At 45.2% G+C, this 18,188-nt stretch overlaps 1 protein-coding gene across 1 annotated transcript in view; it reads right to left on the reverse strand.

The window, feature by feature from the left end:
- The window catches only part of NDFIP2 (Nedd4 family interacting protein 2), a 99,601-nt gene that overhangs the window by 66,402 nt on the left and 15,011 nt on the right, over positions 1–18,188 (reverse strand). Inside the window, exon 2 of the mRNA XM_029073692.2 lies at positions 1,618–1,786. Within this exon, the coding sequence (XP_028929525.1) occupies positions 1,618–1,786 (169 nt within the window). The remainder of the gene's footprint in view (positions 1–1,617; positions 1,787–18,188) is intronic.

The following is an 18,188-nucleotide window of genomic DNA, read 5'->3' on the forward strand; positions in this document are numbered from 1 at the left end:
CTGTTTTGGACGTGTTGAACTGGCGATCGGCGGAGGCAGGAGGAGATGGCAGACTGCAGAGGAGGTCAAAGGTATATTTGCATACAGGCAGTATTTGAAGCTACGAGAGCACATGATTGTGTGAGCTCATTGTGGGCCACTGCTGCCCGGCACAGGTAAGTTTGGACTTGTAGCAGATTGCTTCCACTCCCTAGCCACTTCCCAAGCTAGGAATGGAATGGACAGGCCTCCACTTGACTCTCCCTCCTGTAGTTGAGACTGATAAAGTACTGGAAACTCTCCAGATGCGACCCTGAGAGGGCTGAGCTCTTCGAGGGAGTATCAACTGAGAATAGATGGAGACTCAGAAATGAGCCGTAAGAAGCACCACAGGCCTGAGAGTCAGAAGGTCATGGGTTCAAATCCTGCCTCCGCCACTTACCTGTTGTGGAACCCTGGGCAAGTCCCTTCACTTCTCTGGGCTTGTTACCTCATCTGTAAAATGGGGATTATGACTGTGAGCCCCATGTGGGACAAGGACTGTGCCCAGCCTAATTTCCTTGTATCCACCCCCGTGCTCAGTACAGTGCCTGGCACACAAGTATTATTATTATGAACAGCCTCAGATAGGGAGTGTGAGCCAGAGAGAGGGACTGAGAAGGAGTGGTCAGACGTTCAGGAAGAGAACCAGGAGTTGACAGTGTCAGAGAAACCACAGTTGGTGTTTCTGGGAGAAGCAGGTGCTCCACAATGGCAAAGACTGCCAAGAGGCCAGATAGAGTAGAGTCCGTTTGGCGAGGAAGTCCTCTGTGGAAGGCCACTTTCACAGGTCTTCAGAGCAGCTCTCCTTCCTGAATAGAACTTCTCCAATCAATCAATAGCATTTATTGAGCACTTATGGTGTGCAGAGCACTGTACCCAATGCTTAGGAGAGTCCACTATAATAATAATAATAATTATGGTGTTTGTTAAGCACTTACTATGTGCCAAGCACTGTTTTAAGAGCTGAGATAGAAGGTAATCAAGTTGGACACAGTCCTTGTCCCACACAGGGCTCACAGTCTCAAACCCTATTTTACAGATGAGGTAAATGAGGCAGAGAGAAGTGAAGGGACTTCCCCAAGGTCACATAGCAGACAGGTAGTAGAGCAAGGATTACAACCCACGAACTCTGACTCCCAAGCCCGCCTTCTTGCCACTTGGCCATGCTGCTTCACTATAACAGAGTGGCCCTTTCTCTCCCTAGAGAATTCCAGCTTCCGGAGTCCCGTTTCCTGTGTCTTTTCCTCACATGGACCAGCTTAGACGTGCCTCCGAACCCTCTCAACCAACGGCAGCACCAACAGGCCCCGACTCCAATGGAGGAGAGATCATGGGTAGGTAAAAAGACTGAAAGTGACCCACTCATTCAAGGAGTTACAATGTACCATGGCAACTGTATTATACCAGACACTAATAAATCTACAGTGCTCACCTGGGGCTCCTTCCAAAATGGCAGAGTCTAAACGAATGATGTTTCAATGTAGAGACATTCAAGGGAAGGTTATTCAACTTAATTAAGTCCAAGCACAATTCCCAGGAATAATATTCAAAAAATAAACAAAAAAAACAAGAAACGGCTTAAACTGAGGCAAATACCTGAGGCAGCCGCGGCTCCCACAGGAACTCCAATACTGCTGTAAGGCGGCGGGGAAGTGCCTGCTTCAGCTTCAGGGGTGGGAGGACTTGGCGCTATCTGCGTCGCCTGGGTTGAAGTGGACGGCTGCTCCTCAGCAGGCGACTCTGAAGCGTCATCTTCATTGTGGAGCTAAACAACGACAACAAGAAACATTAAACGAATCAGAGGACTGATACATTAAGCCAGCCTGATTTCTTCAGGCCTTACTGTGAGGAGAAAATGGTAACAATTAGCCTCATTCGGATGACGGCGGCGAGCTAGAGAAACCCAAGTGGATAAAGCAGAGGTGATTGATTCTCTGTCCCGAGGTGTCACTGACTTTTCTTGAGGGGAGATTCCATCATCATCCTCGTACTACAGATATTAATAATGGGGGGGGGGGGGATGTTTTAGCAAGTGGGATGGGAGAATGGGTACTGAGAAGAGATTGCAATATAAACACCCTAGGTACACAAGCAACAAGATTTGCTCACTTAGCCTGTTCAAAGTCAACTCTTTTCTCAACAAAAGTCAAAACCTTTTTCTCTTTTTCCTCACATGTGACGCCATTTTCGCTCCACTTCCAATTGTCTCTTGGAGCTCAGGGTAAGCAACTCTCCGAAGGTGATAAACGGCACGAATAGGCAAGCAGACAACGTGAAGTTGAGAACAGTGCTTGGCACATAGTAAGCAGCGTGGCTCAGTGGAAAGAGCATGGGCTTTGGAGTCAGGGCTCACGAGTTCGAATCCCAGCTCTGCCACTTGGCTGTGTGACTGTGGGCAAGTCACTTAACTTCTCTGTGCCTCAGTTCCCTCATCTGTAAAATGGGGATCAAGACTGTGAGCCCCACGTGGGACAACCTGATTCCCCTATGTCTACCCCAGCGCTTAGAACAGTGCTCGGCACATAGTAAGCGCTTAACAAATACCAACATTATTATTTAAGCGCTTAACAAATACCATCATCATAACTGATCACACCAACTGTAGCATGGGAGTGGCAAAAAAAAAACTGAAGTGACCCACTGATTCTAGGAGTATTTATGCTCCGTGGCAACTACCTTATACCAGATGATGATAAAACTACACTGCTCAAAAAGAAAGTGTCACAATCAATCATTCAATCAATGGTGTTTATTGAGTGCTTACTGTGTGCAGAGCACTGCATGCATACCTGAAACCAGGCAAAACAAACAGAATGAAAATCACGGTCCAACAACCTGAATCTCTCCCTGGATAAGAATTTCAACCAACGGGGATCTTCTTTGAAAAAAGAACCAAAGGACATTTACAATATAGTCATCTATTTCATCATTAGAATTCTGAGGTTTAACAATATTCCTTTTACTTGGATTTCCCATGGTAAAATGCCGGTCAGGTCCTCGGACAAGAGGGCTTGGGTAAAGGTGGACAATACAAACTTTCACACTATTTCGGCTGTAGAACACTAAATCCTCTACTGCACTTCTCAAGGGGGCAAGCAATGAATATCCCTAGAAACTATGGGGATGCAATTTAAAAAGCCATGAGAGTGGAGGTGAAGAGATGGAAAGGTTAAAGGGGGCAGGTGGTGTTAGCTAATTATCAAATTACAATTTATCAAAATTTACAATTTATTTATCAAAAAACAAATCATCATCACCATCATCCAATGGTATTTATTGAGTGCTTACTGTGTGCAGAGCATGGTACTAAGCACTTGGGGTAAAATACAATACAAAAAGGTTGGCAGACACATTCCCTGCCCACAATGAGCTTGCAGTCTAGAAGGGGAGATATGTACCTACGTGCTCTAATGCTGAGAGTAAGGTGATTCAAAGGCAAGGGTGATACAGGAGGGAGTAGAGGAAAAGGGGACTGAGCTGTGGAAGGCCTCTTGGAGGAGATGTGATTTTAATACAGTTTTGAAAGTGGGGGAGTGATGGCCTGTAAGATATGAAGGCAGAGGGAGTTCCAGGCCAGAGGCAAGTCGTGGGCGAGGGATCGGTAGCGAGAAAAGACGGGGCTGAGGTACAGTGAGTAGGTTGGCATTAGAGGAGTGAAGTGAGCATGCCGGTTTGTAGTAAGAAATCAGCAAAATAAGATATGAAGGGGTGAGCTGATTATTTGCTTTAAAGCCAAGGGTAAGGAGTGTGGATGGATACTAAAGGTTCTTGAGAAGTGCAGAAACACAGACTGAACAGTTCAGTAGAAAAATGATCCAGGCAGCAGAGTGAACTATGGACTGGAGTGGGCAGAGATGGGAGGCGGCGAGGTCAGCAAGGAGGCTGACACAGTAATCACGGCGGGAGAGGATAAGTGCTTGGAATAACGTGGAAGCAGTTCGGATAGAGAGGAAAGGGCAGATTTTAGCAATGTGGTAAAGGTTGAACCAACAGGATTCAGTGACAGACTATCTGGGTTAAATGAGAAGCCGCGTAGCTTAGAGAAAAGAGCACGGGCTTGAGAGTCAGAGGATGTGGGTTCTAATCCCAGCTCTGCCATTTGTCTGCTGTGTGACCTTAGGAAAGCCACTTAACTTCTCTGTGCCTGTTACCTCATCTATAAATTGGAGATCAAGACTGTGAGCTCCACATGGGACAACCTGATTACCTGTATCTACCCGAGTTTAAACACTTAACATAGTAAACACTTAACAAAAACTATTATTATTATTATTATTATTATTAAATGAGAGAGATGAGTTGAGGAAAATGCCACAGTTACAGGCTTGTGAGACTGAGGATGGAGGTGTTGTCTACAATGTTGGGAAAGTAATGAAGAGGGTTTTGTTTTGTTTTCTGTTTTAGACATGTTAACCTTGAGATGTCAGTGAGATATCAAAGTAGAGATGTCCTGAAGGCAGGGAAATATGAGATGGCAGAGAAGGAGAAAGATCAGAGCTGAAGATGTAGATGTGGGAATCATCCACATAGACATGGTAGTTGGTATAATGACTTTTAACCCTTAACTACTTCTAGTGGTCACTGGTCAGGAAGTTTTATGGTTTTTTTTTTTCCTTCACTGCTTCTTTCGTCATGGAAGCAGTATTTTGGCAGAGTCCCTGGAAAGTTTTTCCATTTGTATTCTCCAAAAAGAAATCAGCACCTGTAGTAGCTTGAATTTACGGGGTTTCCCCTGAGGGAGAATACCTCATACAAGAGACTATTCCAAGTGTGAGATACTAAAGTTCATTAACAATATCACAATAGACAGCATCATCAAACTTGGCTGAGTCTATGGGGCCTGCTTTAAGTGTAACCTATTGAACGGGCTTAAAAGAAATATTTCCTGAGTCAGAAAGGACTAACAAAAATTAATCCTTAGAACACTTGGCTCCCCCAAGGGACTTAAACATCTTCTCTCAGGGAGAGCTATGTAATCCAAGACGCAGATTTTTTGCAATTTTTTCTTTTACCTAAAAGGCTAGCAAACATGAGCTCTGACACGTGAATCTCCCATGGCCCATGAGATTGTGTTTACTTACTGATGCTTCTTTAAATATCTAAGCACACTGAACTTGAGGCTGCAGAGAAAAGAAAGCACTCCTGACTTGACCAAAGAAGTATGAGTTTTCAGATTCAAAGTTGAGATGTGGATTGAGAAGGTGGCAAAATAATAAACACTTAATATGGGCCAAGTACTATACAAGAGAATCAGGTTGGACACAGTCCCCGTCCCACACTAGGCTCACCGTTTAAGTAGGAGAAAGATTATTTGATCCCTGTTTTACAGATGAGGAAACCGAGTTACAGAGAAGTTAAGCAACTTGCTCAAGGTCAAACAGCAGGCAAGTGCATCATGGCCCAGTGGATAGACGACGGGCTGGAAGTCAAAAGGTCATGGGTCCTAATTCCAGCTCCACTATTTGTCTGCTGTGTGACCTTGGGCAAGTCACTTTACTTCCCTGTGCCTCAGTTCCCTCATCTGTAAAATGGGGATTAAGACCGCAAGCCCGACGTGGAACAGGGCCCGTGTCCAACCCTATTTACTTGTATTTCCCCCCCCAGTGTTTCAGTGTTCGGCACATAGTAAGCGCTTAACAAATACCACAATTATTATTAACATCGTTATTAAGTGGCAGCAGCCGGGATGAGAACCCAGGTCCCCTGACTCCCAGGCCTGTGCTCTTTCCACTAAGCGATGCTGTTTCCCAAATAGAGACTACAGTAAATTCTAAATAAAAATACAACTGCACACTCATTTCCCCCAGTTGACCTGCCTTGAGATCAAGGGAATCACAGATGCTAAAGATTTAGACTTCTGTGGTGGAAACGGAATCAATTTCAGAAGAGATTCACAGATTTTGATGAGTATGAATCACACCTTAAAGTTCTCTGCTTGTCTCTGGAGTGCCAACCTCAAGATGCATATGAATTATCAAGCGTCTGTCTTATGAGAGTGGATCAGTTTCAGGCGGGTCTGATTGAGTGGAAAGTGAACTGTGCCCAAGAAAATGACACTGGAGAGACCATATTAACCTCAGAACAATCTTGAAATGACTGGCTTTGTGGCCAAAATCTGGGCCGTGTTTGGATTCCGCCCGGCTCTGTGAAAGTACATTCTCTTCCACAGAAGCTGAGGGTCTATAGCAGTGACAGTAGGCCTTGAGTCATAACTGAGACACACCCTGAACACACCCACAGTTTTTGAGAATAGTTCAGCCTGTTGAATACCAGCCTTCTCGTTGACTTAATTAAAATCGATCCATGACTACCACTAGTTTGCAACGGTTCACTTTTGTACTAATAAAGTGGATTTTTTTTTAATCCATGTCTTTGAAAAGCAAACAGTGTATACTTTATCAAAACAAATATCTGTGTGTCCCACCTATATATGGATTTCTCATCATGGGGTCTGCTACTGAAACAACCTGGATCCCCTGCTGTATAATATGAAGTGAGCACTCAATCACCTTGTCCCTTCCTACCTCACCTCACTACTCTTCTACAACCTAGCCTGCACACTTTGCTCCTCTAATGCTAACTTTAATGCCACTGATTGATTGATACCTTTTAATTGATATTTGTTTAAGTGCTTACAATGGGCCAGGTACTGTTCTGAGCACTGGAGTAGATACAAGGTAATCAGGTTGGACATAGTTCATGTCCCACATGGGACTCATAGGCTTAATCTCCATTCTACAGATGAGGTAGTTCATTCATTCATTCAATTGTATTGAGCACTTACTGCCTGTAGGGCACTGTACTAAGCACTTGGAAAGTACAATTCAGCAACAAATAGAGACAGTCCCTGCCCACAATGGGCTCACAGTCTAGAAGTGGGGAGATGGACATCATAAGTAAACGGGCATCAATGTACCTCCATCTCGTCTATCTCGCCCACGTCGGGCCTCCGGCCTGGGCCGCCCTCCCTCTTAATATGACGGACAATTACTTTCCTGTTCTTCAAAGCCTTTCTGAAGGAGAAGCAGCGTGGCTCAGTGGAAAGAGCACGGGCTTTGGAGTCAGGGCTCATGAGTTCGAATCCCAGCTCTGCCACTTGTCGGCTGTGTGACTGTGGGCAAGTCACTTAACTTCTCTGTGCCTCAGTTCCCTCATCTGTAAAATGGGGATTAAGACTGTGAGCCCCACGTGGGACAACCTGATTCCCCTATGTCTACCCCAGCGCTTAGAACAGTGCTCGGCACATAGTAAGCGCTTAACAAATACCAACATTATTATGAAGGAGCATCTCCTCTAAGAGGCCTTCCCTGACTAAGACCTCCTGTCCTCTTCTCTCACACACTTCTGGGTCGCCTTGACTTGCTCCCTTTATTCATTCCCCCTCCCAGGCACACAGCACTTATGTACATATCTATAATTTTATTTATTTATATGACTGTCTGTCTCCACTTCTAGACTGTAAACTTGCTGTGGGCAGGGAATGTGTCTGTTATATTTTTATATCGTACTCTCCCAAGCTCTTGGTACAGGGCTCTGCATACAGTGAGTGTCCAATAACTACCACTGACTAACAATGAGACTCTGAAGAACACAAGCCTGAGAGTCAGAGGACTTTTGCTTTCTAATCCCAGCTCTGCCAACTGCTTGCTTTGTGACGGTGGGCAAGTTACTTAACTTCTCTGTGCCTCAGTTCTCCGGTTTTTCCTCCTGCTTAGCCTGTGGGCACCATGCGTATCCAACTTAATTCAGTTGCATCTACCCCAGTGCTTGGAACAGTGTTTGGCATTTAGTAAGTACTTAACCCAATACCATTTAAAAAAAATCACCTAGATCACCTTTGATTTATGCCCCTTTGACTCATCAATGTTTCCCTTATACGTAAAATGGTATTTGGTCAGAACTGTACTATGGCAAAGATAAAAATCATAAAAGTGGTGGATACAAATCAATCAACATTTCCTTAACCCCCCCGCCCCCCCCCCCCGAAGTTATACACTGTACTTTCACAGCAGAAACTCTTATCTTATCCCAAGCAAGTTCCCAAAGCCTATGATAAGGATAACGATGGTGATGAAGGAGGCTTTACTATGTGCACTGTACTGAACGTTCGGGAAAGTACAATTCAACAGTCGGTTAGACACAATCCCTGCCCCTGCCCACAGGCATTAAAGCAGATTAGGGATGAGGGACATGATAACGTATGAGAATCCTGACCTAAGTATTGTGAGGCTGGGGTGAGTAACAAAGTGCTTAAGAAACACTGCTAAGTGCACAGTCAATGGAGAAGAGAGGACAGACGGGAAATAACAATCAGGGATGGCTTCTAGGGGCAGATGAGATTTTAGAAGGATTTTGAAGGTGGGGAAAGTGGTGGACTCTTTGGATATAAAGGGGGAAGGAATTCCTGGCCCGAGGGATAACGTGGGCAAGCAATCGTGGAGAGAAAGACAAGATCCAGGTACAGAGAGAAAGCTGGTGTTACAGGAGCAGATTTTAAGAGCTGGGTTGCAGGAGATCCGTGAGGTTAGGTAAGAGGGAGAGAGCTGACTATGTGCCTTAAAGCCAACGGTAAGAAGTTTCTGCTTGATGTGAAGGCAACCAATGGAGGTTTTTGAGGAATGGGGAGATTTGGACAGCACCACCATCCTCCTTGTCTCACAAGGCCGTGATCCTTGACTTATCTCTCTCAACACGTATCCAGACTGAGCCCCCCTTTTCCTCTGCTCCTCCTCCCCTCCCCAATGCCCCTACTCCCTCCCTCTGCTTTACCCCCCTCCCTACCCCACAGCACTTGTGTATATCTGTACATATTTATTACTTTATTTTATTGATGTATATATAGCTATAATTCTATTTATCTATTTTGATGCTATTGATGCCTGTCTACTTGTTTTCTTTTGTTGTCTACCTCTCCCCTTCTAGACTATGAGCCAGTTGTTGGGTAGGGATTGTCTCTATCTGTTGCCAAATTGTACTTTCCAAGCACTGAGTACAGTGTTCTGCACACAGTAAACGCTCAATAAATACGACTGAATGAATGAATCTGTCACCAAATCCTGTCGATTCAACCTGCACGACATCGCTAAAATCCACCCTTTCCTCTCCCTCCAAACCGCTACCACGTTAAGCCAATCACTTATCCTATCCCACCTTGATTATTGCATCAGCCTCCTTGCTGACCTCCCTGCCTCCTGTCTCTCCCCACTCTGGTCCATGCTTCGCTTTGCTGCCTGGACCAGCTTTCTACAAAAACATTCAGTCCCCATTTCCCCATTCCTCTGGTACCTCTGGTGGCTGCCCATCCACCTCCGTATCACACAGAAACTCCTTAACACTGGCTTTAAAGCACACCTTGCTCCCTCCTACCTTGTCTCTCTGCTCTCCTACTACAACCCAAACCACACACTTAGCTCCCCTAATTCCAACCTAGTCACTGTACCACAATCTCCTCTATCTCACCCCCAACCTATCGCCCTCAGGCCTGGAACGCCCTCCCTTTTCATATCTGACACTCACTCTCCCCACCCCCCCACCCCCGCACCCCCTGCCCACAAAGCCTTACTGAAAGGGGTACCTTCTTCCCTAAGCCCCCATTTCCTCTTCTCTCACTCCCTTCTATACTGCCTTTGCACTTGGATTTAATAATTGATTCAATCATCTTTATTGAGCCCTTACTGTGTGCAGAGCACTGTACCAAGAATTTGGGAGAGTATAATACAGCAATAATAGTAATTGTGGTATTTGTTAAGCACTTACTATGTGCCAGGCACTGTTCTAAGTGCTGGAGTAATAATAATGTTGGCATTTGTCACTTACTGTGTGCCAAGCACTGTTCTAAGTGCTGGGGTAGACACGGGGTAATCAGGTTGCCCCAGGTGGGGCTCACAGTCTTAATCTCCATTTTACAGATGAGGTAACTGAGTCACAGAGAAGTTAAGCAACTTCCCCAAAGACACACAGCTGACAAGTGGTGGAGCCGGGATTAGAACCCACGACCTCTGACTCCCAAGCCTATGCTCTTTCCACTAAGCCACGCTGCTTCTCAACACACATATTCAAGCTAATCAGTTTGGACACTATCCACACCCCACATGGGACTTACATTTTACAGATAAGGTAACAGGCAGAGAGGGGTTAAATAACTTGCCCAAGCTCACAGAGCAGACAAGTGGCAGAGCCGAGCCTAGAATCCAGGACCTTCTGACTCCCAGGCCCGTGCTCTATCCACTACAACTTGCTGTTTCCATGGATTAAGCTTTTGGGGGAGATTTGATAGACATGTTACCTGCCCAAAAGGAGCTTACAGTCTTGGAGGAGGAGCAAGGAGAGACAGATAACAAAATAATTAAAATTGAAACCATTATTTACTCATATAACTGTCCCAATTCTTCCCTAATTTTGGCAACCTGAAAATGGAAGGGGCCATTATGTAAGAAATTAAGCTTAGCAATGAGGGTGCAAGAGATTCTACTGGAGATGATGCCCCATTTCTATTGCACTTTCCCAAGTGCCGCACACAGTAGACACTCAGCTAATTACAGTACCCATATTCCTAAGCACACTCTCCTCTTCCTATTCCAGAGAGCACCTGTTTCAAAGGCAAGACTCCTCTTTGGTGCTACCACATCCTGACCCTTGCCATCTTCTTACACTTGCTATCATTCCTTACAATTCCTAGTACTTAATACAGAAAACAATCTTTAATTCCTGCCTCAAAAATCGGGGGAGGGGAAGATTATGCACATAGGTAAGTAAATACTGTCTCTAGGAGCTTTTTCTGATTTTTTCATGGAGAAAAAATTTCCATATACTTTGGTGATTTGAGTGTCAGGTGGGTTTTCTAAACTTAAGTGGGAACAAAGTAGTTTGATGAGTAGGCGAAGACATAAGTAGAGATGCTCAGAAGGAACCTGGATAAATGGGAGGCGGAGAAGTGAGTGGGGAGAACACAGAATAGGTGTGTGGGAGGGCGGAAGGTAGGGACATGGCTCAAGGAGGAAAGAAGAACAGGAGGAAGGAGGGAAGAGGACGAAGCAGGAAGGGAAGCAGCGTGGCCTAGTGGATAGAGCACGGGCCTGGGAATCAGAAGGACCTGGGTTTGAATCCCACCTCCACCACTTGTCTGCTGGGTGACCTTAGGTAAGTCGCTTCACTTCTCTGTGCTTCGGTTCCCCTGCCTATAATGGGCTCCCAGCCCCAAGGCACTTGTGTACATATCTGTCACATTTCTTTATATTAATGCCTGTCTCCCCCTCTAGACTAATAAACTAGTTGAGGGCAGGGAATATGTCTGTTATACTGTTATCGTGTACTCGCCCAAGTGCTTAGTACAGTGCTCTGCAAACAGAAAGTGTTGAATAATTACTATTAACTCCACCCAAAATGATGGTGGTTCTAAGGAGCCAGAACTACTTCAAAAGGAGAGATCATTTTCATCATCAATGGCCTTTACTGTGTGCAGAGCACTGTACTGAGCACCTGGGAGAATTTAATACGACCAACATCGACAGGAGCCTCAGGCATTCCAGTGTCGATCAACCAGTCAATCATATTTATTGAGCACTTCTTGTGTATGGAGCATCATACTAATCACTTGGGCGAATACAATTCAACAATAGAACTCACCCATTCCCTGCCCACTACATGCTGACAGTTTCCATTTACTTCAAAGGTCCATTAAAAAAAAAGAAATTTTTCAAAAATGAAAGCAAGACTAATTAAACTACTCTTTATGAGCTAGAGATGGGCTGCCAATTTAACAGTATCAATCCAAGACCTGAAGGGTGGATTTCCCCAAGTTGACAGGAAGCCGGTAGTGGAGCAGCACGGAGATCCCATCTGTTGTTTCAGGTGATAAAGAATAAGCTTTGGTATCAGCCACCACACCACCTGTAAAGCTCATGAGCTCTAAGAGCCCCCAAATTCGGGCAAACATAAGAAGGAGAAGAAGAATTGGGGCATTTGTTAAACTCTTACTATGTGCCAAGCACTGTTTTAGGCTCTGGTGTAGAACCGAGTTAATCAGATTGAACATGGAGCTTATACTCTTCGTTCTAGACTGTGAGCCCATTGTTGGGTAAGGATTGTCTCTATCTGTTGCTGAATTGTACTTTCCAAGCACTTGGTACAGTGCTCTGCACACAGTAAGTGCTCAAAAAATACGATTGAATGAATTCCATTTTAAAGATGAAGTAACTGAGGCCCAGAGAAGTGAACTTCCCACAGTCACACCGCAGACAAGTGGCGGATTAGGGAATAGAACCCAGGTCCTTCTGACTCTCAGGCTCCATCCACTAAGCCACGCTGCTTCTCAACACTGTAGGCCGCTCCCCTGATGGGTTTCTACTGACTCGTTGCTCACCTAATTAGGCATCTGCTTCAATCAAAGGGCGCCAGCTACATAGGTTCTCTCAGTGGAATCAGGAAACAATCTTCCCCAAGTCTCCAATTCCATAATTATGCAATGCCTCACACGCCCCACCCCGACTCATAGACGAACCGGCATAGCTGCTTAAATGATGTCCCCAATTCCCCCAGGATGGCACAGTGGATAGAGCACGGTCCTGGGAGTCAGAAGGTCATGGGTTCTAATCCTGACTCCACCACTTATCTGCTGTGTGACCTTGGACAAGTCACTTCACTGGGCCTCAATTGCCTCATCTGGAAAAGGGGATTGAGACTGTGAGCCCCATATGGGAAAAGGGACTGTGTCCAACCCGATTTCTTTGTATACACCCCAGTGCTTAATAATAATAATAATAATAATAATAATGGGATTTGTTAAGCACTTACTATGTGCCAAGCACTGTTCTAAACACTGGGGTAGATAGAAGGTAATCAGATTGTCCCACGTGGGGCTTACAATCTCAAGTCCCATTTTACAGATGAGGTAACTGAGCCACAGAGAAATTAAGTGGCTTGCCCAAGGTCACACAGCAGATAAGTGGCAAAGCCGGGATTAGAAGCTACAACCTCTGCCTCCCAAACCTGTGCTCTTGCCACTAGGCCATGCTGCTTCTGCTTAGTACAGTGCCTGGTACATAGTAAATGCTTAACAAATACAATAATTACTTTTATTATCAGCGGTAGTAGTAAGCACCCTTTGACTCTACTCTGTATCCTGCTAAAGTTTGGGGAGCTGAATCAAGGAAACACTGTGACCCAAACCAAAGGGAGGAAAGGGGTCCCAAACCCAGGGACGAGAGCTAACCTAAAATAAAAAAAAAACCAAGACCTGGCAGTTCCACTGATTCAGTCCCTTCCTTGTTTTCTATTAGAAATACAAGTCAACAAGTACAACGTGGTCGCTTTAGGGAAGAGACAACAAGGAATGACAAGGCAAGAGGGAATCACAAACAAAGCCCAGCCTCAGAACCGGTCCCCGGGCATGTGAGGGGAATGGCTAGGGTGACCACGGGACCAATACGACTGCTCTAGTTGTAGCTGACCACCCGAAAAAGGACCCCATAAGAACACCTTAGAGGCACGATGAAGAGAAACCTCACTGATGTCCTTCACTGATTCATTCAATCGTATTTATTGGGTGTTTACTGTGTACAAAGCACTGTACTTGCTTGGGAGAGTATAACAAACATTCCCTGCCCACAGTGAGCTGACAGTTAATAATAATAATAATAATGTTGGTATTTGTTAAGTGCTTACTATGTGCCGAGCACTGTTCTAAGCGCTGGCGTAGACATAGGGGAATCAGGTTGTCCCACATGGGGCTCACAGTCTTAATCCCCATTTTACAGATGAGGTAACTGAGGCCCAGAGAAGTTAAGTGACTTGCCCACAGTCACACAGCTGACAAGTGGCCGAGCCGGGATTCGAACTCATGACCTCTGACTCCAAAGCCCGTGCTCTTTCCACTGAGCCACGCTGCTTCTCTAGTTTAGAGGGGGATGTGGCGTAGGAGCATATATTGGTGGGCAACCATTAGAAATGGAACAAGTATCAAGAAGGTCAAGCTTCAGAACATTCACCACAATGAGCAAGAGTTGTTTACTGAGCTCCTACAAATGCTCAAAGCACCAAACTAAGTGCTTGAAAGGGTACTATAATAATAATAATAATAATGATGATGGTATTTGTTAAGCACTTACTATGTGCCCAGCACTGTTCTAAGTGCTGAGGTAGATACCAGGTTATCAGGCTGTCCCACTTGGGGCTCACAGTCTTAATCCCCATTTTACAGATGAGGGAACTGAGGCACAGAGAAATTAAGTGCCTTGTCTAAAGTCACATAGCTGTCAAGTGGCAGAGCTGGAATTAGAACCCACGACCTCTGACTTCCAAGCCCGTGCTCTTTTCCACTAAGCCTTTTTTCCCAAGCTCTGAGAACAGTGCTCTGCACATAGTAAGATCTTAACAAATACCATTGAATGAATGAAAGAATGAATAAACCTGCAACTGCACATTACGCAAACATCAGTCAGCATCGGTCTCACTGGCCCCACCCACTCACAAATAAAATCTCACCACAGGTAGCATCATCTTTAACCTGGTAGAACAGATATATTCTACCACAGTGTTGAGCCTGAAAACGTCATTCACGTGATTAACAAGGAAAACCTAAAGATAAACACCTCTCACAAGGTCCTGTGCCAGTCTCATTACAATAATAATAATAATAATAATTATGGTATTTAAGCACTTACCATGTGCCAGGCACCGTACTACACGCCACGGTTGATAAACCAAATCGGGTTGGACACAGTCCCTGTCCCACGTGGGGCTCACAGTCTCAATCCCATTTTACAGATGAGATAACTGAGGCCCAGAGAGTGAAGTGATTTGCCCAAGGCCACACAAGCAGACACGTGGCAGAGCTGGGATTAGAACCCATGACCTTCTGACTTCAGGCCCGTGCTCTATCCACTACATCATGCTACTCCTCTTACAAGGCTTTGTAATCTGGAGGTCACCTCAAACATATAAAACAGTGCATTTGGGGGTCAGGGGAGTGGAGTAGGAAGCCCTGTTGTAATCTGTGCCTTTAAAAAAAAACAGAATGGAGGCAGCCCAGCACCCGACAGCCCTCTCAACTGGAAGCTCGTTGTGGGCAGGGAACGTGTGTGCCAAATCTGTTGTAGCAGACTCTCCCAAACACATAGTAAGCGCTCAATAAATACTACTGATGATTGATGAGAAGTTAAACGGCCTTAATCATGCCGTATGCAATCAATCGTATTTCTCGAACGCTTACTGTGCGCAGGGCACTGTACTAAGTGTTTGGGAGAGTACAACTCAACAATCTAACACATTCCCTCCCCTCATATCTGTTGGAAACCAAGAGGGAGGAGACAACTTAATTAAAATAGGCTCGAGAAACAGGTTTGATAGGCTCAGAGCTCAATTTTCTCTCCTGAAGTATGGAATTTTGCTTCTAAAGAAAAGGCTACAGGGAGAGTAAAATATGTGGATGAAGAGCTCTTTGAACTCTACTTCAATTTTTAATAAGGCCAAGCAATTGCACCTATAAAATGTTTTCCAATGCAGAATGTTGTCCAATAATTATGTAATAAAGAGTACATTAGATATCTGATTAAGAGATATCTTAATCTCTTAATCCAGCAGGTAGGTAGCTTATGTGTATCTTAAATATGCAAGAAGAATTTCAGGTAGCATGGAAAAATCATGAGTTCCATGAAAAGGCTGAAAAAAGTTCTAATTATTTTAACTGGACATACTATCTACAGTTAACTCATTTCAAGGAATAAGTACCTCTGCCATTTCTTCTCTTTGTTCAACTATTCTTTAGCTATCTCTCCTTAGCATACGACCACCAGGAATTTCACTCAACTAAAAGAATCACATCTTAAAAGCCACTTAAATATTATTATTAGATGGTAAACTCTCTGTGGTCAGGGAATGGGAAGCAGCATGGTGTAGGAGCCAGAACACAGGCCTGAGTCAGAAGTCCATGGGTTCTGTCTGATCCTGACTCCGCCACTTGTCTGCTGTGTGACTTTGGGCAAGTCACTGCACTTCTCTGGACTTGTTACCTCATCTGTAAAATGGGGATTAAGACCCTGAGCCCTAGATGGGACAGGGAATGTGTCCAACCTGATTTGCTTATATCCACCCCAGTGCTTAGTATAGTGCCTGACACACAGTAAGAGCTTAACAAATACCAGAGATATGATTACGTGTCTACCAACAACGCTGTATTGTACTCTCCCGAGTGCTTGGTACAAAGCTCTGTACAAAGTAGGTGCTCGATAAATAGGACTGATTGAAAGACGACAAGAGGAACTACTGTTCCCCGAGAGAAAAGGGAAAAAAGAGGGAAAGGGAGGTTGTTGTGGGCAGGCAATGTGTCTGTTTATTGTTCTGTTATACTCTCCCAGGTGCTTAGTACAGGACTCTGCACACAGTAAGCACTCAATAAATATGACTGACAGACTGGTTCAAGTGAGTTTCCCTCCATTCCTTCTAGGCTTCACATCCCTCGTCCTTTCCTCACATCCAGGTTCCCTTGGGCCTCCTATGCCACGGCGATCCAAGTGAAGCCCCGCGCACTTCCTCCTTGGACTGTCCTTTGGGCCCACCCTGCCCCAACAAATCCAAACCCCGGATCAGGCATCCTCAGCGTCAGATGTAAGCACAGCCAGCCTAGACCGTATATGTTCTTGAGAGGAAAATATCCTGCGCTGCTGCCTGCCGGTTGGTTTTACTCTTCTAAAAATGTAGTCGATATAGAATTAGAAATGAAAAGGAGATAGAATTACCACGGAATAGTCATTTTTAAACCAGATTGACACTCTTGGTCGATCTCGCACCACCCACCCCTGGCCCTGGATCACCCCCTCACAGGGCCCTGCCTCCGGCTCGCTCGTACTGCAAAACACGTTGCTGGCGGAAATCCAAGCCCTGGGGCCCAGGCCCACTTCTGCCCCTTCAAATTCACTCTTGCTTGCTCTGACTTTGATCTTTATTCTGCTCAGGAATGATACTTACCCTTCCTCGACTCTCATGCCCATTGCCTTGCCAATGATTCCAGATCACTCATTCCCTTACCTTCCGTCTCTTCCCCCATCCTCACACCTGACACCCTCGCCAACTCTTAGCAAAATGGAAACCATGAGATGTGTGTTTCCCAAAGTTCCCTTGGTTTCCCCAACTTGTTCTAGGTCTACAATTACTCTCTCATCTTTTTTAGCCAAGTCGAGAGGCTCTCTCTGACCTGCTCCTCAAAAGGTTCCAGGTACGAGTACACTCTTTCCCGGCACTTAGTACAGTGCTCTGCATGTGTGCAGTAAGCACTTAATAATCACTACTACTACTATTCTGAGGTAATAGTTCTTTACTTAGCTGCCTTTGGCCTCAAGGACCACTCGCTCCTCCTAAAAATGCTATCTGATCTTAAATGCAGAGACAGTCCTCTCAGTTTACTTAATAACCTTAACAATGATCATAACAACAATGATCATAAATAACAATAATGGTATTTGATAAGTGCTTACTATGTGCCAGGAACTGTAGTAAGCGTTGGGGTGCCTATGAAAATCCAGTCCTTGTTCCACATGGGCTTAGAGTCTAGGCAGGGAGGGAGAACAGATATATGATTCCCATTTTACAGATTAGGGAATTAATGGCACCAGGAAATCAAGTGAATTCCCCACGGTCATGCAGCAGGCAAGTGGCAGAGCCGGGATCAGCAGCCCCCGGCCAGGTCTTTTGCATCCCAAGCCCGTGCTCTTTGCACTAGGCCATGCTGTTTTCTCTCCAATTTTCCTGTCCATTCTTCCTCAGGCTCTTGGGCTGCTTCCTTTTCTGCCTTACATTCATTCAATTATATTTACTGAGTGCTTACTGTGTGCAGAGAACTGCATTAAGCTCTTGGGAGAGTACAATATAACAACAGACACATTCCCTGCCCACAACGAGCTCACAGTCTAGAGGGGGCTACAGACACCAATATAAATCAATAAATGACAGATATGTCCATAAGTGTTGTGGGGCTGGGAGGAGGGATGAATAAAAGGAGCAAGTCAGGGCGATGCAGACTGGGAGTGGGAGAAGAGGAAAGGGGGGCTTAGAAGGCCTTTTGGAGGAGATGTGCCTTCAGTAAGGCGTCTAAGCAACAGGGGAGAGTAATTGTCTGTCAAATTTGAGGAGGGAGGGCAATCCGGGCCAAAAGGAGGATGTGGGCGAGGGGTCGG

This window comes from Ornithorhynchus anatinus, chromosome 10 (genome assembly GCF_004115215.2).
Source record: "Ornithorhynchus anatinus isolate Pmale09 chromosome 10, mOrnAna1.pri.v4, whole genome shotgun sequence".
In the NCBI taxonomy this organism is placed as follows: Eukaryota; Metazoa; Chordata; class Mammalia; order Monotremata; family Ornithorhynchidae; genus Ornithorhynchus; species Ornithorhynchus anatinus.